This window comes from Meles meles, chromosome 7 (genome assembly GCF_922984935.1).
Source record: "Meles meles chromosome 7, mMelMel3.1 paternal haplotype, whole genome shotgun sequence".
Lineage (NCBI taxonomy): Eukaryota > Metazoa > Chordata > Mammalia > Carnivora > Mustelidae > Meles > Meles meles.
In genome coordinates this window covers 4022410-4046614 of record NC_060072.1, presented here as the reverse complement: position 1 = coordinate 4046614, position 24205 = coordinate 4022410, and the positions used below count along the sequence as shown (strand labels likewise).

The 24205-nt window shown below is 39.0% G+C and overlaps 1 protein-coding gene across 2 annotated transcripts in view; it reads right to left on the bottom strand.

Moving 5' to 3' along the window:
• SMC1B (structural maintenance of chromosomes 1B) overlaps window positions 1–24205 on the bottom strand; it is a 77987-nt gene that overhangs the window by 40154 nt on the left and 13628 nt on the right. For both annotated transcript variants that reach the window (XM_046012856.1, XM_046012857.1), the window contains exons 3-11: window positions 23004–23116; window positions 22711–22914; window positions 19902–20140; window positions 17757–18015; window positions 16679–16819; window positions 10599–10681; window positions 9776–9983; window positions 6881–7066; window positions 5346–5525 (exon numbers count right to left, since the gene is read on the bottom strand). In XM_046012856.1, coding sequence (XP_045868812.1) covers window positions 5346–5525; window positions 6881–7066; window positions 9776–9983; window positions 10599–10681; window positions 16679–16819; window positions 17757–18015; window positions 19902–20140; window positions 22711–22914; window positions 23004–23116 — 1613 coding nt within the window. The remainder of the gene's footprint in view (window positions 1–5345; window positions 5526–6880; window positions 7067–9775; window positions 9984–10598; window positions 10682–16678; window positions 16820–17756; window positions 18016–19901; window positions 20141–22710; window positions 22915–23003; window positions 23117–24205) is intronic.

Sequence of the window (24205 nt, the reverse complement as noted above, 5' to 3'; positions counted from 1 at the left end):
ATGATCCCAGGGTCCTGGGATCGAGCCCCACATCGGGCTCTCTGCTCGGCGAGGAGCCTGCTTCCTCCTCTCTCTCTCTGCCTGCCTCTCTGCCCTCTCTGTGAAATAAGTAAAATATTAAAAAAAAAAAAATAGACATGCTGATTTTACAATGCTTGTAGGCCAATATTTTACTTATTTATTCAAAAGTTATATTCTGATTATTTTCTGAAAGAAATTAGATTTTATAAATTAAAATAAAGATTATAATAAATATAAATATGCAATAAAATATCTACAAATACTAGAGATAAATTACAGAATGTGAAAAAAGAACCAAGTATAATAATCCATATTATTATAATGAAAAATCACTAAATTCAATTAAGCAGGTAGAAAAAGAAAGATTTTCAATATATGATGTTGGGGCAGGTAATTAACCATTTAATGGTTGGGGAAATGTGTCATTTAAAGGCTGGGGGAAAGCTAATACCTACACCTAACAAAAAAAAAATATCAAAATAAATACTGGATTAAAATTAAAATACAGAAGTCATACCACCAAAAAAAGTGAAGAAAAGTTAAGTAAATATATACTTGTTCTCATAGTAAAGACCCAATTATACATGTAAAAACAAAACTTACAAAAGTTAAGGGATAAAACTGGTTTCTAAGTATATAGCATAGATACCATAGTACACACTAGATCCCTCCGGAGGCAGATGCCAGATTTAGCAAACAGAAATCAGCATGCCCAGCTAAATGTGAATTTCAGATCAACAATGAACAGTTTTTGAATATAAGTATGCCCGAACATCTTCTTTGGCAACTGTATTCTAGGAAACAAGTTAGGGATGGTTTTCGTTTTCCTTTTTGAGCTCTATTTTCCAAAATTTCTAAACTGCACATTTATTAATTTCTATTTCTGATATGTAAAAACTAACCCTAATCCTGACGAAGGAGCTCCCTGGGGCTGGCTTAGAAAGAGCTGTATGGAGAACTCTGCATGACTAAGAACCTGCCACACGGCGTGTGGGACCACAGTGCCAGCTCTCTTCCCTGTCGCCGAACTCAGGCAAGTCAGCCTCTCCGCTGTGAGCAGGGGGTACAAAGAGTGGTTTTCGGAGGTTCTTTCTGTACTGCTCGGTCGGCTGTTGCTGTTGTTACTGCAGCCATTTATATGCCTCCACTGTGCTCGATGGAGCGCACGAATGCTATTTGATTCCATGGTCACAAGCCCATGAGGTAGACGGTATTTCCGTTTTACAGATAGGGGCTAAAAGATATCGGGTAACTTGCCTAAGGCCATACGTGGGGACTCAAGTCCAAGTTGGTCAAACATCTATGCTCATGTTCTCAACCACCATGTTATACACCTCCTTCAATTCCAAAAACACAGTGAGCAACAACTCATAGTATTTATGGATCTTAGGGGTTTTAATAGTTTCTGGGTTTATTAAAACAATTTATTTCTTCTAAAGGTAAGCGTAGTCTCGATAACCTATTTTCATTGGATTTACAGTCAAATTCCTATCCCAAAAGGACTATAATTTTTATCTCCAGCCTGTAATTTCCTTGACTTATAGCTTATATTAGGTGGCCTGAGCAGTAGTCCCATGCCTACGTGGGGGGTTACATTCCTGAAAAATAACCTCGCTAACACAACTGGGGTTTCATTTAAAATAAGGAGTTAGAGGAATTTTTAAATAACATTAAAGTTCAAGAGGTATGGGGTAGAAAAAAAATTCTTTGGCATTAAAATGTATTCTCGGCAGGATTACCAACCATTCTACTGCATCAACTTCAACTGTTTTAAGAAATAGAATTTCAGAACTGCTAAGGTAGATTCTATAATTTTTATGTTATGTGGATTATACATATTTTTATTTTTTTAAAGATTTTTAAATTATTTATTTATTTGACAGAGATCACAGGTAGGCAGAGCAGCAGGCAGAGAGAGGAGGAAGCAGGTTCCCTGCTGAGCAGAGAGCCCGATGCGGGGCTCGATCCCAGGACCCTGGGACCATGACCCGAGCCGAAGGCAGAGACTTTAACCCACTGAGCCACCCAGGCACCCCGGATTATACATATTTTTAAAGTTGCCTTTCATTGGTATGAAAAATGATATACTTTGGGGTGCCTGGGTGGCTCAGTGGATTAAGCTGCTGCCTTCGGCTCAGGTCATGATCTCAGGGTCCTGGGATCGAGCCCCGCATCGGGCTCTCTGCTCTGCAGGGAGCCTGCTTCCTCCTCTCTCTGCCTGCCTCTCTGCCTACTTGTGATCTCTCTCTCTCTGTCAAATAAATAAATAAAATCTTTAAAAAAAAATGATATACTTTAACATTTTATTTCTGAACAGATAAGAGAGTCACATATTTCAAAGTTCAAAAGATACGAGACTGTAGAGTGAAAAACTCCCCTGGCCCTTGCCACCCATGTGCCTTCCTCCCAAGAAATAATCAATGCTGTGAATTTCTTATGGATTCTCCCAGAAATGTTTTTCATAAACTGATACATGCATATCTCTTATTTTCTCATTATTTTACACAGATGGTCACAAACTATACACTAGTCTACATATTACTTTAAGAAAAACTGAATAGATCTTGGAGACTGTCTCATGCTTGTATATAGAGAATTTTATTCTTATTTAAGGTTGCATAGTGTTCCTTTCTATGAAAGCACTATAATTTTATTGGACTAGTCTTATCTGGATTGTTTCCAATTTTTCCTGTTACGTAACAGTGTTCAATAAATAAATCTTGTATATGTACCATTTCACATACATGTGAGTTTATCTGTAAGTGAAGTTCCTAAAAACCGCAACCGGTAGAACTGCCCTTCATGGAAATGATACAAATTTATACTCCCACAGCAGTAAGTGGGAGGGCCTCTTTCCTCGTAAAGTGTTAACCAAACTTTTTTAACACTGATCAATCTGACAGGTGAAAAGACTATTTCTTTTTTTATTAAATTAAAATTGTAATTTTAATGGGCATTTCCCATATTTTAAGTGAGGATGAGTTTCATATTTAAGAAATATCTAAGAAAATTTAATTTCCTTTTATAAAGTAAGTTTATTCATATCCTTTGTCCATTTTTCTACCTTGTGTTCTTTTCCTCGTTGATTTGTAGGAAAATTTGCTCTTTCCCGTGAGCTGTAAATGTTTTCCCTGGTTTGCCATGTCTTTTGATTTTGTTTATGGTGCTTTTTGCCATGCAGAATTTCTTTAGATTTATGTAAATGTGCTCACCTTTTATAGACTTGGGTTTTTTTGTCATATTGAAAAGGTCTTGTTTTTTCTGACATTAAGAATAAATTCTCCATGCTTTCTCCAAGTATACCTACAATTTCATTTCTTACATTTATACTTCAAATCCATGCAAAATGTATTCTGATAGCAAGTGTGAAGTTTAGATTCAGCCATATTCTGTTCCAGATGGTACCATTTTTTTCAAGTTACGGTACCCTGCATTTTATTCTTTTGTTCAGTGTTGTAATTTTTGGAAAAATGACTTTTCATGAATTATTAGCTAGTTAATGACATTTTTCTGGGTCTGTTTTTTGCCCCACCATATTAAAAAGGCAAAGCATAAACCTTTCCATATGCTTTTTTGAGTAACAATCATCCAGTCTATGGGAAAGGAAGCAAGTAAGTGAAATAATCCCGTGTTCAAATAGGTTCCAGATTTTAAAATTTTGTCATGTAAATTTAAAAATATTTAAAAACTGTGTTATCATAAAAATCCTGATACTCAAACTACAGCTAGCAGAACTGCTGTAACTTATATTACATAGTTTGTGTACACTGTATGTAGTTTATATATAAACTATCATTTTGTGATTTCACCTGCAGTATTTGAGTTAAAAAAATTCTAAAACATGGTATCAAGTCCATGGAAAACCAAAAGCACAATGAAGACTTCAAATGATTCCTGTGAAAATGTGACATCTATCTAAACATTTTACACATCCTAAAACAGAGAAAATTCTATAAATGGAATAATAATCATAGGAAGAAGATAAAAGTCTCTAGATTATAAGATACAAGACAAATGAAGCAGATTAAAATTCTGAAATAATGAAAAGAAAACAAGATACAGTCTAGAGGACTGAGGCATTAGTTACTGCGAACAAGAGGTAAGCTGTAAACTTTTGTTGAATGAAGGAAAGGATGAAACAGTCTTGCCTTCATGTGACTTCTTTAAATTGACCACACAAATCTTCAGAAGTCAATTTTAAAAACATATTTTACAACGATACAAAAATCAATTATAGCATAATTAGATAGTCAAATAAGATACCTTAGTAGCTCACTTATTTTGCCTCCTTAAATTTAATATGTAGAAATCAATGACAGTGATTACTAAAACAGTGACTGAATTCTCAGAAAGATTACTGATAGAAGTACTAAAATGTCTGAAAAATTAATCATGTTAGATAAGTTAGTAAGTTTAATACTGAAAATTCCTACTTTTAATAAGAATAGCCTGTTTTGCATTAATTTGCAACTGTGCACATTCTAGATCTAATGTGTAAATTAACTACCAAGTTAAAAAAAATGATTAGCACTTTGTGAGAGCTATTTGCTGGGCACTCAAATGAAATTGTGCACATTATTACTGAATTTAACCCTCTAACTCTACAAAATAAGTGCTATTATTTCCCCAATTTTAGATGAGAAAATTAGAGGTGCAGAGATTAGCCTGAAGTCATGTAATTAATTACTAAGTAGCATCACCGGTCTTAATTCATAACTTAGGCTCTTGGATACTGGGTCATACTTCACAAATATAGTTTAAAAAAAGACAGGTAATTTTAGGGATTTAACATTGCTTAACTAAATAGAAACTATTCAACTGAGTAAAACAATATTTTTAAATCAAAATCAAAATCATTCCTTTGAGATTGGGATTCAGTAACTTCATTTCAGTTATGCTATTCCTATAACTTTAAATGCGTTAAAACCTTGAACGTGTAAAAGGATAGTGTCTGCATTAAGCTATGGAAGAATTAAAATAAATACCTAAAATCTTTCCCCTGGTATTCAGAAACACATGCATTACATATGTGAATGCCAGGAAAAATCAGAGATTCACCAAGGACATTTATTTAGGCTACGATTACGATAAATCTAATTTCCAAAATATAATTTATGATAATGGGGAATACTATAGAAATTAATTTTTTGAAAACTCAACCGAATATTATAACAACCACTAAAGCCATAACTGTCTTTGGTTTTACACTGCTTTTCCTTCTGAAAGAGAGCCTATGAAAACATATAGATATTTATGTGGATATAGTATGTTAGTCTTATAAATACTACTTCAAGTTATCCCAAAGTATGATGTAAACCTCTTACTTTCCGTCTCTCAGGTCCTCCGAATGCGATATGCCTTGCTTCTTCCACAGTCTCACAGACAAGGCCATTTCCACACACAAACTGAATTACTTTCTTCAGCTGAGGAAACTGAGTCTTTATGACATCAATCACCATTTTACAGCCTTTTATCTCCCTTAATCTTTCATTGATTGGCTTGATCTAAAAGGTTAAAAAATATTTGATATATTAGATACACTAAAAACCAAATACTACATCCTTAAAAGGCATAAATAAGTATAACAGCAAAAAAAAAATTAACAGTACATACTTATTTGTAATAAAATTTTGACAAGAACCCGAGGAACTATAAATCCCAACAGTGGCTCATGTAACATTTAAAGAAAATACACTTCAGCAAAAGCCAGAAGACATAATTTCCAGATTCAACGCTGCCACTGACCGGTTAGAACAAAACAATGCATGAGAGATGTTCCATACTCTCAAAATTAGGGTCCAGTGGGAGATAATACCCATTTACATAGGTGTCAAACGAGTGGCACATTATGGAATTTAGAAAATCCTTTTAGGCTTAAATGACCAGGAAAGCCTCCAGACCTTCTTTGATACAAATTCTAAGCTGGGTTTGTAAAAAGATTTTTTTAAAAAGCGTCTGCAATGATTACTGAAGAACAGCAAGAATGACCTCGTTTTTATGAGAAGAAGCCACCGAGAAGTAATGACAGCAGGGCTGGGAGTGAGCGGCAGGCAGCCCAGGCTAGGGCACGAGCTCTAACCAGCGCACAGCGCCTGCCGCTCAGCGTCTTCAGAGCTGGAACAAGTAGGCGTTTTCCTTAGTGAGCAATAAAAAAAACCAGTAAAGGACATCAGCTACGATAACAGCAAAGTTCCTGCTCCAGGAATTTACTCTGGATCCCCAAACGCCTCTCAATACACACTTAAAGGCCCCAAATTTAGTCTGTTGCACCAAGGGCTGCTGAGTGTTTACTGTGATGTCTGTAACTCTGGGACTGCGTGTTTAACAGCTGAGATCAGGTCTGGCATTTCATGGAGAGACCGTATGTCTTAACTGTTCCCACAATTCTCTATGGAACAAAAGAAATTGCTGGCGAGTAAGCTAAAGTAATGTTCTCAAAATCATCAAGGTAGAATTATAGCAAAGCTAATTTAGGAAGAAATATAAAATCAAGAATTATTATTCTTGGGGCGCCTGGGTGGCTCAGTCAGTTAAGCACGTGCCTTCAGCTCAGGTCATGATCCCGGGGTCCGGGGATGAGGTCCATACCAGGCTCCCAGCTCAGCAGGGAGCTTCCTTCTCCCTCTCCTCTGCCTCTCCTCCGGCTCACGCTCTCTCGTTCTCTCTCTCAAATAAATAAAAATCTTTTAAAAAAATTATTATTCTTTGCCTATCAATACATTAACACCAGCCATTTGAATGACTGACATCCAAGCTATGATTTTTTTCAATCACTACCAAGTTTATGGCAATAAAGACACACTTTAAAAGACAAGATTTTATCACTACTAAGTGCTAATAAATACTACAAATTTCTTACATCAAGGTAATCCAGAGCAAGGAATGTCTCCGGTTCAGCTCTTTCTTCCTTCAGAAATCGAATACAATCTTTTGCTACCTTTTCAGAGGCTACAACGATGGCAACCATGTACCGGCCAAAAAGTTTAGTAACAGCCAACTGGTATTTCTTATGAATAGGATGACAGAGGTCAAGTAGTCTTCCAAACTTTGCAGGTTTCAAAAAAGGAGAAAAACAAACATATTATTGAGGAACATATAATTCATTGTTTCTTATGTAACAAAGCATAAGAGCCCCAAAACTAATTTTATAAAATTATAAACATATTTGAACAGAGACTTATTCAAATGGACATAGATTTCATCATGAAGTATCCATTTGGATGTAGTACTGCACGAAAGAAAAGAGTAGTGAGTACTGGTTGGCTCAGTGGTTAAGCGTCTGCCTTCCGCTCAGGTAAGGATGCCAGGGTCCCGGGATGGAGCCCCACATCGGGCTCCCTGCTCAGCGGGGAATCTGCTTCTCCCTCTCCCATTCCCCCTGCCAGTGCTCCCTTTCTCGCTGTCTCTGTCAAATAAATAAAATCTCAAAAAAAAAAACCAAAAAAACCAAAGAGTAGCGAGGCGAGATTAGCCTTACAAAGGTATTAAAATATTGTACAAGGCTATGCTAATAGTGTTCATCCACTCTCTTCGTCATTAAATAAGAACGAGTGAGGCACCTAGTACACGCAGGTACTCAGCTAGACACTGTGAGCATCACTGAATAAAACAGACACTCTGGCCTCACCAAGCTTTCCGTCTAGTAGGGAAGAAAGATACACATAGCAATTACGAGCACGTACAAAATGCAGCAGTAATCCACACTGTGATCCAGCACAGTGTGCTCTGAGAGTGCGAAATAGGGACCAGGCTGACTTGAGGAGTCAGGGGGACTCTTCCTGCGAAGAAGCGTTATCTGAGGTCTGAAGACTGGTCAAGAATTAGACTGAACATCAACACCTTTACTGGAAGATGTCAGAATGTCAACCATCCTGTATCGTCCTGGAAATACCTGAAGATTCAATTTTACATCTTTCTACTCTTTCTTCATTTGCTAGGTTTTACTTCAGGAGTACCAGTTTCTTTATGACAGACCATCACTGACTTTAATATTTATCATCCTGCTCTTTGATCTTCCCTGTCCGCTCGTTCACCGGTGATTAACTTGACCCTTACTCTAGCTCAGTAGTCTGACTTCCAGCTGCGTAACCCATCCTCCTTGCTACTTGACAGTTTATTAGTTCAGCAATACTGTTTGTTCTAGATTTGTTTTCATAGCTCTGCGTTTTACTTTGCTTTAGCTCATATGTGAATCTGGTTTTGTGAATTCAAGCTCTTATGGGGGATTTTGTTCTGAAACCTTCTCCCAGACTAGGCTCTTCGACTTCCAAGTGCTTTTTAAATTACCATTTCTCTTCATTGTTCCATGGACCTGTACCTACCATACTGACGGTTTTCACCTTGCTTACATTTAAGGCGGGCAGCTCTGTGCAGAGCCTGAAGTTGCTGTGTTGGCTGACGGTTTCGCTTGCCTCACCTAGAGCTGACATGGTTATCTCCGCTGAGGTGATGGACTAAGTAGTTTCTGTTCTAGCCCCTCAGTATTTTCCGATTTCCTAGCATCTTAGAGCTTGGAAGACAGGGACAGTGAGAGTTGAGTTGCGGCTGTGTGTGTCTTTTGTTTGAATACCTATTCTACTCTTTCTTCAGTGTTTCTTTACCAAGGAAATACCGACTGCCTCTACCATGGGGTGGGGGTGGGGGGGCGTGGGGTGGGGCGGGAGGGAAAATCCCATTTTTGCCAGAGGGTTTTGAATTGGCCTTCACTTCCATCTAAGAACATTAGAGGTTCATGTTCCTTGATTCACCAGTTTTTTAACCAAAGGAAACAAATACATACGTGTTGGCTTTTTGCTAGATTAAGGGATATTAGGGGAGGATTCTCAGGAAGTAATCAATTTGTTGCTTTTCCTTCTGCGGAGCTAGGAACAAGAAACGTTATTGTTTAATCTTTTCTTTTTAATCATGGACTATCACCATTTTCTGAAGTTCTGGCATTAGATGTAACAGCCACTTCTTTTGGTTGTTAAACTCATTTTTAAAACTAGTTTTGCCATTTTCTCCGGTATTGGGGGGGAAGGATTCTGTGACCTAGCCTTACTCCTTCATCATGATCTAGAAGTCAAGGCCAGCTTCGAAACAGTTCAAGCAGCTAACAGTATGGAAAGCTAAAAGGAGGCCCTCGTAAACTAAGGACTGCACAGTGTACACCGGAGTTAGTGACGTGAGAGTCAGCGGCCACCACCCTAATGCCAGAGGAAATACTTCTGTGAAGTTGACACCAAGCAACAGGTTAGATTTTGCTGTATTTGGGCTAATGAAATACATCAGCAAAAGGGGGTATCTGTATCCACGTATCAACTTTACAGAATAAAAATTCATTGTTTCAAAAGTACGCCAATGATGCCTTCTGAAAATTATTTTTTAAAAATTGAAACCATGCAGAATATGCAGTTTGAGGCTATATCTGCCTGGGGTGGGAGGACCAGACTATCTTAGGGCACCTGTGTCCGTTGAGGATACTGGTTATAACTTAGAACTTTTCCGGGTAATATATTCACACTAATGTTTCTCTCCAATAATTACTTATCTATAGACAATGCTGAAAGTTATCTGAATTTTGTTGCAATTATTTTCTATTACGTTTTAAATATAAACAAACACAAAACTAAAAGATTTCTGAAACAATTCTGCTTTCTAAAAGCTAATAATTTCTAGTAATAATTAGAAATAATTCTGCTTTCTAATAACATTCCTAATCCCAAATAAGAAAGCTTAGGCTTTTTGTTTCAATTAACGATTCATCTCTAATTACCACAGAATCTGGGTAAAGTCTTTTAAGGTGCTCCAGAACCTCCGCTCTCTTTTGCTGACGGTTCCCCTCATGGTTGTCAATCCCAGCATTCTGCAGTTCATTTCTAATAAGATTCAGTTCCTCATTAACTTCAGACATTCTTGATTTTGTGTTCTCAATTTCACCCATTAGCGTTTCCTCTTGCTGTTTTTTCTCTTTCAAGCAATCCCTGAATAATAATAACAATAAATTATGTAGCAAAAAGAAAAAACAAAATTTAATTACAAGATACATTCTACTGTGGTCTGGCATCGCAGGGGAACAGAATAGCGCTTATCAATTTTAAATAGTGAAAAATACAATAAAATAAGCCTAACACCAGACATGGTCAAAGAGATTTTGATTATTCTTTGTTGATTCGGAAGATGCATAGTTCTGAATACTGAGGAAGTAAGGCTCGATTGCTATAACCAGAACAGTCATTGTGGGCTTAGTGATAAGTAAACACCAACGAAAAATAAAAGTTCTGGTGGTAGGATACTTAGGTTACATTAGCTTTCATGACCTAACTTTTATTATAAAATATCAATACCATAATTACAACACTTAAAAGTTTATATTTTCAAAACTTACTGTATTTACTTATGTGGTTAAGTGTAATTTTTAATTATCTACAATGAAATGAAAAAAAAAGAAGTAAGAACTTCAAGATACAGTGGGCAGAAGCTTCCATTTCATGAATATCCCATAAATATATTAGTATATGTGCTGCTGAAGGGAGCACTGAATATCCCATAAATAAACCAGACCCGAGACATGAGAAAGCCGTAAGAACTGTACCCACATGCACGTTTTTGTATACTCCTCCAACTTTTCTATTCTTTTTTTATGGTCTTCTATCTGTTCTTTTATTTGTTTTAGATTTTCCTAAAATAGGGAAAAAACATAAAATCAGTATCAGCAACTCCAAACAAACAAAATTATTTTTTGCTATATTCCTAGAAATTACTGTAGAATTATAAGATATTCCAAATTTGAAGCATATCAAATATAACCTTATGAAAACACTCGTAAGAGCAATGTTTAACTCTGAAAAGGCAGTAAGGGATAGAGCTTTGTGATTTTAAGAGTCAAGGTTCAAATGCTGGCTTCACCATTTACTAGATAGCTAACCTCCAGTAAGCTTACTCTGGTAACTTCTAAGGGTTGATTTCCAAAGACCTCACATATCTCATATGTGTTCCTCAAACTCATTCATTCAATGAATGCTTATTCTCTGGCTATCTTGTACCAGGTACGAGAGATATAATAACAAACAGAAGGGGCATCTGGGTGGCTCAGTTGGTTGAGCATCTGCCTCGTGATTTCAGCTCAGGTCACGATCTAATAGGTCCTGGGACAGAGCCACTCGTTGGGAAGTTTGCTTGGGATGCCATCTTTCCCACTTACTCTGCTCTGCCCCCCACTTGTGTGTGTACGCTCTCTCTCTCAAATAAATAAATCAATCTTAAAAAATAATGATGAACAGACAGAGTCTCTGCTCTCAAAGACTGAGGGCTGGTGGGAGGCAGACAATCACACAGTGATTTCAGGACAGTGACTTGGTGTTACAATAGCATAGGAACCTGCAACACAACAATGGGCCGGTGGGACTAAGACTTCGCAAAAGTCTCGCTCCATTCATTTTATCACTAAATACAAGTGCTGTGCTAGCCTTCAGCTGCTTTCACCTCTAACCTTCCCCTGTTCACCCTGTGTACTAGAGCAAGATGAACCTTTCTTACTCTATTACTAAGTGATCTAAAACCAGGAGTGTTTCAAAGTAAAAAACACAATTCTTTTTCAGTGTATAACACCAGGAAAGAGAAGAAATGCCAGTTTTCATGTGGAAAAGGACAAACGTGTTCTATACAGATAATATTGTCATTTTACTCATGTGTAATACAAATTCACTGAAGGAACACTTCCTCTGCCAGGTGCCAGAGTTATAACAATAAGTAACACACAGTTCCTTTGCTCTAGGACTCATATATTTTGAAATGAAAGTTCCATATTGAAATTCTATTATCTCCCTTAAGAATTCCATTCAAAGCAGCAAAAACAAGATTAATGAGGAATACCAAGTTAAGTCAACTGGAAACACCGACCTCTGCCATTACTCCAGCCGCTCCTAGGGTTTTTATCCTGCCAGGTGAGTTCCTTCATGGTCATTACTTAGGTCAGATGGGTCTCTTTGGGGTCACCATCTGTTACGCAATGAGCTCAGAACAAACTTCGGATATGGCGTAGGTTAAACAATGGGCTTTGCTGGGGCGCCTGGGTAGCTCAGTCAGTTAAGAGTCTGCCTCTTGATTTCCACTCAGGTCATGATCTCAGGATAGTAAGGTCGAGCCCAGTGTCGGGCTCTGTGCTGGGTGTAAGATTCCCTTCCTCCCTCTGCCCCTTCCCCCTGCTCACACATGTGTGCGTGCTGGCTCCCTCATGTTCTCTCTCTCTCTCAAAAAGTAAAATAAAATAAATAAATGGGCTTTGCTGAAGAAAATGTAAAAGGCCAGGGTCATCATCATACAGAGAAGTGTGTCAAGGCCTGCGTGCCCGGCTCGACACATAATGGGGGACAAGCAGACTGTCATGGTACCAGGCACTCTGGATTTGAGATGCCAGCTGTCTGGGAAAACCCAACACTGCCCAGAACCTAGTGACCTCGGGTTCTGTGGAAAGTTAAGCTCCTCCTGTCACGGAAGGGAGCCACTAGTCCTGTGGGAAACTGAGTAACAGATTTCTCCATCTCTCTCCAGCCTGATGTGTTGTTGTTCTTCTACGAATGTTTTTATATTCAAAAGACAACGGCGACTCAGCCACCACTTACGGACATCTAAGTACAAGGTTCACAATGGACAGTTACAAATCCTGCTTTTAAGACACTTCCAGTCTAGTTGAACTGTACCAATCACCTGCTTTTTCTTCAGTCTGGTAAGAGCCCTTAGGTATAGGTTAAGCACAATGGGTGATTAGATGAGGAAGAAATTATATTCAGGTTCTTGGGGAGAAAAAGCAGGCCAGAGAAGGCTTTGTGATGTGGGCAGCTACAGAATTTACCAGGTAAAATGAGTAGGGTTTTCCAAAACTAGCACGTACAAAGGCACGTGCAATGAGTATTTTTTAAATTTTTTTTAAAGATTTTATTTATTTATTTGACAGAGAGAGAGAGAGAGAGAGAGAGAGAGAGGGAAGCAGGCTCGCCGCCGAGCAGAGAGCCCGATGCGGAACTCGACCCCAGGACCCTGAGATCATGACCTGAGCCGAAGGCAGTGGCTTAACCCGCTGAGTCACCCAGGCGCCCCTGTACAATGAGTATTAGCTGAAATCCATGTAAAATTTTATAATGTGACATTAATTACACAAGTGTTTGCAAAGTAGTTACTGCCCTGGTACTACATCTGCTCTTGTCCCTCCACAAAATGTCCTCTCTTCCACCCACAATTATCAAGTAGTTCACCTTTCCTACTTGTTCGCATTTTCATCTGCCAACGCACAACAAGACTACGGGAGAGGCTGAGAAGATGAGACAAGTGTTTAGAACCACATCCCAGCTCCTCCACTTACTGGTCCAGTCAAATTAACCACCTTGTGTCTCGATTCCTTCATCTGGAATTTCCTATGTCAGCAAATGTTTATTGATTATCTGCTCCAGATAAGAGACTATTCCAGGCACTTGGGATGCATCCGTAAACAAAACAGACAAAGATTCCTGCTTTGTGCAGTTTACATTCTAGAGGGGACGGAAGACAAATATAATATATAAGTTAAATCATGTGCTAGGATAATTGCTGTGGGAGAAACAGAGCTGGGGCACGGGCAGCAGAAGTGTAGTGGGGACTATCATTTTAAACAGGGAAATCAGAGTAGGCCTCGTGGAAGGCAACATTTGAGCAAAGACTTGCAGGATGTGAGGGAGTTAAAAATGAAATGTAGGGGGGCGCCTGGGTGGCTCAGTGGATTAAGCCGCTGCCTTCAGCTCAGGTCATGATCTCAGGGTCCTGGGATCGAGTCCCACATCGGGCTCCCTGCTCAGCAGAGAGCCTGCTTCCCTTCCTCTCTCTCTGCCTGCCTCTCTTGTGATTTCTCTCTGTCAAATAAATAAATAAAATCTTTAAAAAAAAAAATGAAATGTAGGAAAAGCATGTTCCAAGCAGAGGAATAATCAGTGCAAAGGCTCAAAGGAAGAAATATATCTGATCTGTTCCAGAAGCCAGGAGAGCTGGATCACAGGGAATAAGAGGGAGAACAGAAAAAGAGGAGATTTGAAAGGCTAATTGGGGTAGGGGAGGTGAACAAATTAGGTAGGTCTATGTACTCGAGAACCTCGACTTAAACTTTGTGTGTGATGGTGAGCCACTGGAGGACTTAAAAAAGGCAAGCTTCGGGATGCCTGGGTGGCTCAGTTGGTTAAGGGGCTGCCTTCGGCTCAGGTCACAATCCCAGCGTCCTGGGATCGAGTCCCACATCAGGCTCCTTGCTTGGCGGGGAGCCTGCTTCCTCCCTCTCCCTCTGCCTGCCACTCTGTCTGCCTGTGTTGCTCTCTCGCTCTCTCTCTCTGACAAATAAATAAATAAAATCTTTAAAAAAAAAAAAAAGGCAAGCTTCATGATCTGACGTAGATACTAAAACCATCTCTTTGGTACTGTGGTGAGACTGTTGTGAAGGAGAAAAGAGTGGAAACAGGGAAACCTAGCAGGGTACCACAGTGGTCTAAACAAACAAATAAAAAGATGGGGACTCAGAACAACAGTAGGGGAGAGAAGGGAACTTATTTTTGGTATACTTTCAAGGTGGAGCCAGCACAATTTCCTAAAAGAGTCAAAAATGGACTCCAAGTTTTCTGCTCTGAACAACCAGTCAGATTGAACTGTCATCACGTAAAATGAGAAAGATCACGTGCAGGAAGCATTTGGGTGTGAAGATCAAAAGGGCAGCTTGGGATTTAAGTCGGAGATATCCAGTCGACATCCAGAATGGAGATGCTGACAGAGCAGCCAGATACATGAGGCTGAGAGCAAGAAAGACGAATTTGGGAGTCCTCAGCAGACGGTGCGTAAACTATGAGAATATAGGTCACCAAGGCAGAGAACGCATAAAGAAGGAAAAACCAGGATGAGAACATACTAATACTAATGTCTACTTCATGAAATTGTTTGAGGATTAAATAAATTGGGTTCAGAGCAGGGCTGTAAACATGTATATACACGGCCTGTACAAATACACACTGTATTACAATATTACTGCCGTTGTGTCCGGAGAATGTCAGACCTGTTTCCAGAGACGTATTTCACTTTGAAATCCCAATCATTAGCTTCCCCATCTCTACCTTAGAGCAAATACCTGCTCTATAGTATTGTGAGACATACAAGAGCTAATGAGTGCAAAGTGCCTAGCAAAGTAACCAATAAACATTGTTCCTCTAAATTCCAAATATCCACATATACATCAAGTGTATATATAATTCAGAACCATTTCCCTTTACAGTTCTTATCAGAAATGGTCCTGCTTGGGCGCCTGGGTGGCTCAATTGATTAAGAGACGGCTTTCAGCTCCGGCCATGATCCTAGAGTCCAGGGATGGAGTCCCTGCCCAGTGGGGAGCCTGCTTCTCCCTCTAACCCTCCCACCTCTCATGCTCTTTTTTTTTTTTTTAAGATTTTATTTATTTATTTGACAGACAGAAATCAAAAGTAGGCAAAGAGGCAGGCAGAGAGAGAGAGAGGAGGAAGCAGGCTCCCTGAAGAACAGAGAGCCGAATGTGGGGCTCAATCCCAAGACCCTGGGATCATGACCTGAGCCCAAGGCAGAGGCTCTAACCCACTGAGCCACCCAGGCGCCCCCCACCTCTCATGCTCTTTAAAAAAAATCTTAATCTTAAAGATAAAAAAAGGTCCTGTCTTCAGGATGGCCCACCGACTCCATAAAGTATCACGAGTCGTTATTACTGTTGAATGCCGCTGTCATAACTTTACAGGTCAGTTCCTGGTCTTTGGAAAAGGAGGTCACCGGAGGCACAGAGGGACAGACCGGCGACTTCACGTGTCATCACACTCCCTTCCATCTCGTCCACCCTGTACCCTCTCTACGGGGCGGACACTGTCCTCATCACACACATGAAGAAATCAAAGCTCAGAGGGGCGCCTGGGTGGCTCAGTGGATTAAGCCGCTGCCTTTGGCTCAGGTCATGATCTCAGGATCCTGGGATCGAGTCCCGCATCGGGCTCTCTGCTCCGCAGGGAGCCTGCTTCCTCCTCTCTCTCTGCCTGCTTCTCTGCCTACTTGTGATCTCTCTCTCTGTCAAATAAATAAATAAAATCTTAAAAAAAAAAAAGAAATCAAAGCTCAGAGAAGTTGAATGATTCAGTTATTTCTCAAGATTGAACAGGTCAGCGACAGAACAAGACTGGCAGGAAGCCAGGTCTGCCTTACTGGGGCGGGGGCGAACACGATCATGCTGTCTCGGTCACTTCCTGTGTAGGGCATCAAGCTCCTCTTGGGCTGTGTCCTTAATGTCCCCACAGGACTTTGCATTCACCTCTGTTATGATCTTGTGTGTTTTTTCCCTTCATCTATCCTCCTCCTCATCTTACCGGACTAAAATACATGTCAGAACAAAAACTATGGTCTGCCCTGGCCCATCACTACGCAGAAGTGTGGAAAATACTCACTGATTACATGAACGAAGGCACGGTCTACTTCTACCTGAGACCACAAGGAAAGAGCTCCTGCATGGTACGAAGCAGCAAAACTGGGAATCCAGAATTTTTTAAATTAATTGCTTCTGTCTTGGGTAAATCCATTTATATATTGAAAAGCGGATACAAAAACAGAATACAACTTCACTGAAAATAATTCCCAGCCATGACTGCACAAACCAAGGTACCTGAACTTCTCCATGCCTCCTCTTCTCAAACGCCAGTCTTTCTTTGTCAGCCTTCTGCTCCCACTGCAGCTTTTCCAGCTGTTGGGTCATTATCGCCACTTTCTTTCTTACTTGTTCCTTCAGTTCTTTGTAACGATCCAGCTGCAGAAGGAACAGTTAAATATTACTAATTCACATAAGAGGCATGAGAGGAAATTTTTAAGATATCATTTACTAGCAGATAACCCTATCAAAAGTTTTATATAAATTAGTTGATAGTTTGCCCTGTTCTCCAGGTAAGATAATGTGAACACAAAATGAACCTGTTCTGATTTAAACCTCCTTACACAATACATAAGGTATTCAAAACCAACTTTATAATGTATCTGTAAGAAATTCTTAGAAGAGAAAGGGGATTAAAACTCATTAATGGCCCAAAAGCAAGAGTTCAGATAAAATTACAGATATTCAGATAAAGTTTTATTTATTTATACAGTTATAGTTAGTCTGTATGTTATGATGTAAGATTATTATAAAATTAATGAAAGATAAATGATAAAAATTCAATTAAGAGAATCTTGAAAACTCTGAACTACAAATTTTTGGGTATCTACTATCAATTTATTATAATTAAGTCTTACATACCAATTTGGATATTAATTCACCACCACATTTCAACCACCTCAAATAATCAACTTTCCTCCTGCCAATTAAGCGGTCATGTTTCTTTAAACCACATATATCTTATTTTTAAGTTTTTATAATATTTATAAGGAGAAAACGATTACCTTAAAAACATAAGAACATAGTTTAATTACCTAATTTTTTTACAAAATGATCTAGGTAGTCTTTTTGAAATATTTTCTATAATTGTAATCAATTCACAAAGGTTATGCCATCTAATCTTATAAAGTAAAAATAGCCTAGTCTAAAGATTAAGCTTAACTTTGGATACAGGCTGAAAATTTTCAACCCCCATTAATTTAGATGAGGATTGTCTGAGGATAATCTCTTAAAATATCAGAGAACATTCTTTAAGTTGTTTCTAAGAAGCTGAGATAATAGAAATGAAAATCTTCTCATTTGTTGACTTGTTCACCTGACTGGCTTCTAGTTCAATGTCTCGCCCCTTTTGTAAGATTTCTTCCTCAACCTGCTTTTCAAAACTCCTCCATGCACCATCTAAATCAACCAGCTCTGTCTCCAGGGCTTTTATGTCATCTTCCTGTTTAGAACACTGTTTCTCACTGTCCTTTATTGATTTCTTAGCCACGTCTAATTTCTTGAGGTGGTGAGAAGTGTTTTCTTTGGCTTTAATGTACTGAGGCCTTTTCTGATTTAAAAGCGCTTCAAGAGATCTAAAAAGAAAATAAAGTTTGCTTTAAAGTAAATTAAATCTATACTATATAAAGGAAGTTCTTTTGATCAAATCATACATTTAAAAATAAATTCTAAAAATTAACTTTCAGAGACAGTAAGCAGATCAGTGGTTTCCCATCAGGGCTGGCAGTGGGGCCGGGTGGGGGTCGTTACGGCATAGGTGAAGCACAGGGGAATTTTCTGAGTGGTAAGCTACTCTGTATGATACTATAGTGGTGAGTATATGACATCATGCATTTGTCAAAATCCATAGAACTTTATAACACCAAGAGTGAACCTTAATGTAATGTATGCAAATTTAAAAAGATCACTTAGGGGGTCAGGGGATCCTAGATGGGATATAACCAAAACATCTACTATATTACCAATCTTGGTATGAAACTACTTTATGGAAGGGGGTGAGGGGAAAGGTGCTAACCTAAATAACTTTGAAAATGACTCAAGTCTAAAAACTAAAACAAAAGGAATTGTACATAAGCATAATACTCTAGATGCTAAAGCTTCTCCCCATGAGGGCATGGGTTAACAATTCTGGGATTGCTGTGTGTGATTACTGGGGTTGAAAATGAACAGCAAATGGTAAGATTTCATCCCTTTTGATGGCTGAATAATATTCCATTGTGTATATATCCCACATCTTCTTTATCCATTCATCTGTTGATGGACACCTGGGCTTCTTTCCACAGTTTGGCTATTGTGGACATTGCTGCTATAAACACTGGGGTGCAGGTGCCCCTTTGGATCACTACGTTTGTATCCTTTGGGTAAATACCTAGTGCAATTGCTGGGTCATAGGGTAGCTTGACCTGGATGGAACTGGAGGGTATTGTGCTAAACAAAATAAGTTGGTCAGAGAAAGACAATTAGCAAATGGTTTCACTCATATGTGGAATTTAAGAAACAATAAGACAAAATCAGAGGGAGATAAATCACAAGAGACTCTTAATCATGGGAACAAAACGAGGGGAGATGGGGGGAATGGGGTAACAGCGTGATGGACATTAAGGAGAGCATATGATGTAATGAGTATTGGCTGTTATATGTAATTGATGAATAACTGAACTTTATATCTGAAACTAATGATACAGTACATGTAAATTAATTGAAATAAAATAAAAGTTAAAAAATAAAATGAAAAGCAGACTGTGGAAGCCAGGTTTCTCGCTATTGGAATGGAGGTTATACATAGGCAGGAGAAGGCCAAAATCAACAGTGACGTCAGTTTCATATTATCATGTATTAGACAGATGGTATGTTGACACTCCTCATGTGATGTGATGAGAATGACATTTTGCTTCTGTGGCCTTCCTCCTCAAAATCCATAAACCTTTACTAATTATGAGAAAACTATCAGACAAATACAAATTGACATTCTAAAAAAAAAAAACCTGACCAATATACCTCAAAACTCTCAAGGTCACCCAAAACAAGGAAAGACCGAGGAACTGTCATAGCCACGAGGAGCCTAAGGAGACACGACGACTAAATGTTGTATGCTCAATCAGAAATATGACACCGGGGGAAATCAGAAAATATGAGTAAAGTATGGACTTTAGTTAATAGGAGTGTCTCAACACTGGTTCATGAATTCGGACAAATAAATAATGACCACTGGCTGTTAATTAATAATATTAATATTAATAAAATTAATAAAAATAATCTATCAAATTAATAATGTGAAAAGTAGGAGAAATTGAGTGTGGGGAATAGGGGAACTCTTGCTATCTTTGTAATTTTTCTGTGCATCTGAAAGTTTCAAAGTAAAATAATTTTTTTAAAAAAATCTACTTTAAAAGTGCCACTTATATTTTTTCTATCAATGTACATAAAATCCAGTTGTTAATAACTGTTTTTAAAAACTCACTTCAATTCTTTTTCTGTTTGTTGTAGTTGTCTGGTTAACATTCCATGTTCCTTCTTCTTGGCTTTCACTGTGTGTTCATGATGGGAAAGAGACTCCTTTGTGACACTCAAGTCCCTACTCACGTGCTCTAACTCAGTGTTCAGGAAATGAATTTTCTTCTCATTATGATATAGTTGGAAAAGCTGTAATTGTATCTTGTTCATTTTCAGTTCTTCAAGGAGACTCTGATAACGTTCTGCCTATAAAGCGGTACAATTCAACAACCGTTAAAAGGGAGTATATTTAAGGTGACTTTTCATTTATTTAGCATTAGTACCAACACACCATCTCTAAGAAATCAAATTATTTATTATTTAGCTATGATTTATTATTCACAAGTTATTAAATTTATGCAATAATTACTTATGTCACTAAGAAATAGTATTGTCCAAAGTAGCATTATTCGGAGGTTTCTGGGTACAGTTATGTAATACATCAGTAAATGATTTTATTTTCATCCACTCAGTGGTAGGAACAAAGAAGCGGCACCTGCGTACCTGGGTCTTTGTCTCATTTCTGTCTTGACCTCAGAGTACGGCAAGTCCATTAACGCTTCTGACATCAGCTTCCTAATATGTAAACTGAAGGAAGTTACAGGACTTGTAAGGTCCCTGGCAACTTCTTTTTTTTTTTTTTAAAGACATTTGAAAGAGAGCATGCGTGTACACACGCACCTGCACACAAGCAAGGGGAGGGGCAGAGGGAGAGAAGCAGACGCCCTGCTGAATACAAGCCTGAGGAGGGGCTCAATCTCTCAACCTGAGATCATGATAACTTCAAGGATTCCAGGTAAAATTCCTGCTATAAGATGTAATTTTTTCTGTTAACAGCAATATTAAAATTCTAAAATGTATGTAAAATGGAAGAATTTCCTTAGCATTTGTACCATTAATAAAGGAATGGGGCGCCTGGGTGGCTCAGTGGGTTAAGCCACTGCCTTTGGCTCAGGTCGTGATCTCAGGGTCCTGGGATCGAGCCCCGCATTGGGATCTCTGCTCGGTGGGGAGCCTGCTTCCTCCTCTCTCTGCCTGCCTCTCTGCCTACTTGTGATCTCTCTCTGTCAAATAAATAAATAAATAAATAAATAAATAAAATCTTTAAAAAAAAATAGTCCCTGCTCATATCAACTTACAAGTTAGTTGTTCTAATGGTGGGGGGCGGTGGGAATGAGAGCGTAAACAAGCGGACATAATAAACAAGGCAATTTCATACGCAATATATGTTACCTAAAAAACAGGGTAATGCAGTAGCACTAGGGAGGGCGCCAACTTAGAACGGCACGTGGGTAGCAAATGCTTGCCTGAGAAAATATCTTTTTAATGACAACTTGAATGAGAGAGTATTGGCCATGCAAACCATCAGGCACACGGCTGTCTGGCAGGGGAAACAGCAAAAGCTCAGAGCTAGAAGCGAGCACATTATGTTCAATCAGCAGTGAAGGTCAGTGTGGTAGGCGAGGAGAGGAAGCTAAAGCTTGAGAGGTGGGTAGGCGCGTATAACTGCACTGGGGAGGGAGACTAGAAGGAAGCACTGCACCGACGGAGGTTTTGTTTCGTTGTTTTTTTTAAAAAAAGATTTTCTTTCTTTATTTGAGAGAGAGGGTGAGAGAAAGTATGAGAGGGGAGAAGGTCAGAGGGAGAAGCAGACTCCCCATGGAGCTGGGAGCCTGATGTGGGACTTGATCCCAGGACCCTGGGATAATGACCTGAGCCGAAGTCAGTCGCTTAGCCACCTGGGCCACGCAGGTGCACTGATAGAAGTTTTATGCAAGAGAAAGACAGACTGATTTCCATCTGACAAAGATTATTCTAAGTGCAAATAATTATCAACCATAAATAAGACACTATATTAGGCATTGTGAAGGGCAACAAGAAATACCACAGAACAGTAACTGTGAAGTGTGTCTGTGGCCTCCTAGAGGTTCCCAGTACACTTCGAGGGAGCTCCTGAGGTCAAAACTCTTTTCATAAGCCCTCATTTGCTTTTTTCACGGTGTTGACAGCCGCATCGATGGTGGGTAAAGCTGCTAGGCCTTCACATAAATGTGGTTTGATGCAGGAGATAGGAGCTTCTTCTATTAAGCCATGTATTAAGGAGATTATAAATATGTAAAACAATGCCACCCTTCTAATTAGTTTCAAAAATGCACTTATTTTTCATAAAAATGTGTCATTTGTGTTAATGTATGTTTACTACTGTTTTAACATCGACTATTAAAAATATATATATTTTTAAAATTTCATTTAATTTTTTCAGTGTTCCAAGACTCATTGTTTATGCACCACACCCAGTGCTCCATGCAATACGTGCCCTCCTTATTACCCAGGCTCACCTAACCCTCCCCTCCAAAACCCTCAGTTTGTTAAAATATATTTTTAAAATTTCTCAGTTTCAGTTGCAAATATAATAAATATTGGCAGATATAACCCATATTAACACAAACTCTTGGGGGCCTTACACAGTTGTAAGAGTGCAAGGGGACCAGATCCAAACGTTGAAAGCTTCTGTCATATAACATATAAGCCCCCCAAGCTTATTTTTAGTCAGTAAAATCAGACATTTTTATGGTTAAGGTTGTACTGCCTATTAAGGAAAAACAAAAAAAAACCCAGTAGAAACTACATCAAAAAGTTTATTTTTAATGAATAGTGAACTTTCTTCATCTTACATTATTTTTAATATCTTGTTAGTAACCGCAAGCCAATACCTAGCAGTGCTAACAGGAAGTCTTTGCGGCCGACACTTACTGGTTCCACCATCACAGCCTTACCTCTTCTTTCTCCAACTTTGCGTGTTTGCGTTCGGCAGCTACATTTTTCTTCTTATTAAAATTAAACTGTGCATCCTCTTCAGCTTTTTGTAACTTTCTTTTCTTTTCCTCATATTCCCCTACAAGCTCTCCTGAAGTGCTGATTTCCTCAAAAAACTGGGTTCTTTCTTTGGGTTTTTTCATTGAAATCGACTCTACAGTTCCCTTTTAAAAACAGTAAAGCACATCAACATATAAAATATATGGCTGTATTTTCAAAATCATGAACAAAACAAACCAGTACAGCTCCTTACCTGAAACACTAGACAGTTCCGTGCTTTGACTATTATGCCTATCTTTTCCAACTCAGCTATGTACACAGAACGACTCACTGGATTATCATCAAACTGGAATTCTGAGCATCCCCCTAAAATAAAAGAAAAAAGCTAGTATTGGAAGTATAGATACCAGACATGTAACAACCATTCAAGGTTTAGTAAAATTACTTCTCTTATTGAAATGGTCAGTTATACAATAACATACATGTTATTAATAAATACATTTAATCAGTCAACAAATATTGAATGACCACTATATGCCAAGGAGTATTCTACAGCAGTGGACAAAATGAATGAAAGTCTGGATCTCAAGGAGTTTAAACCTTCCAATGCGGACACACACAAAAATGAGCTGTGTAAGTACAACAGTTACCACATGAGAAAATGTTAAGTGCTAAGGAGGAAGAGAGCTGGGAAGGGGATATGGGAGTCTCTGTGTATGGGAAACAGGCATTACGGTTTTGAATAGGATGTTATAGTCTGCATGTCTGTGCCCCCTCTAAATTCATATGTAGAAATTTTAACTCCCAAACGTGATGGTATTAGGAGGTGGGGCCTTTGGGAGGTGATTAAGTTGTGACTGTGGTGCCCTCCGGGACAGGATTAAGAGATCCCACAGAGCTCCCTAGTTCCTTCTACCAATGTGAGAGCATAATGAGATGTCTGCAACCCAGAAGACAGCCCTTCATTGGACCATACTGGCAACCTGATCTTGGACTTCCTGCCTCCAGAACAGTGAGAAATAAATTTTTATTCTTTATAAGCTATTTGTTACAAGGCCACTGTAATCAAAACAGTATGGCACTGCCATAAAAACAGTCATGGAGACCACTGGAACAGAACAGAGAGTCCAGAAATATGGCATGATCTCACGTACATGCAGAATCTAAAACAGTTAAACTCACAGAAACAGAGATAGAATGGTGGATGCTAGAGACCGGCGGGGGGAGGGGGGGATGGGGAGAGGTTGGTCAAGGGTTACTAAGTTTCAGTTATGCAAGATAGTAAGTTCTGGAGATCTAATGTATAGCAATGTGACTACAGCTAACAATACTGTATTATAGGGGCGCCTGGGTGGCTCAGTGGCTTAAAGCCTCTGCCTTCGGCTCAGGTCATGATCTCAGGGTCCTGGGATCAAGCCCTGCATCGGGATCTCTGCTCAGCGGGGAGCCTGCTTC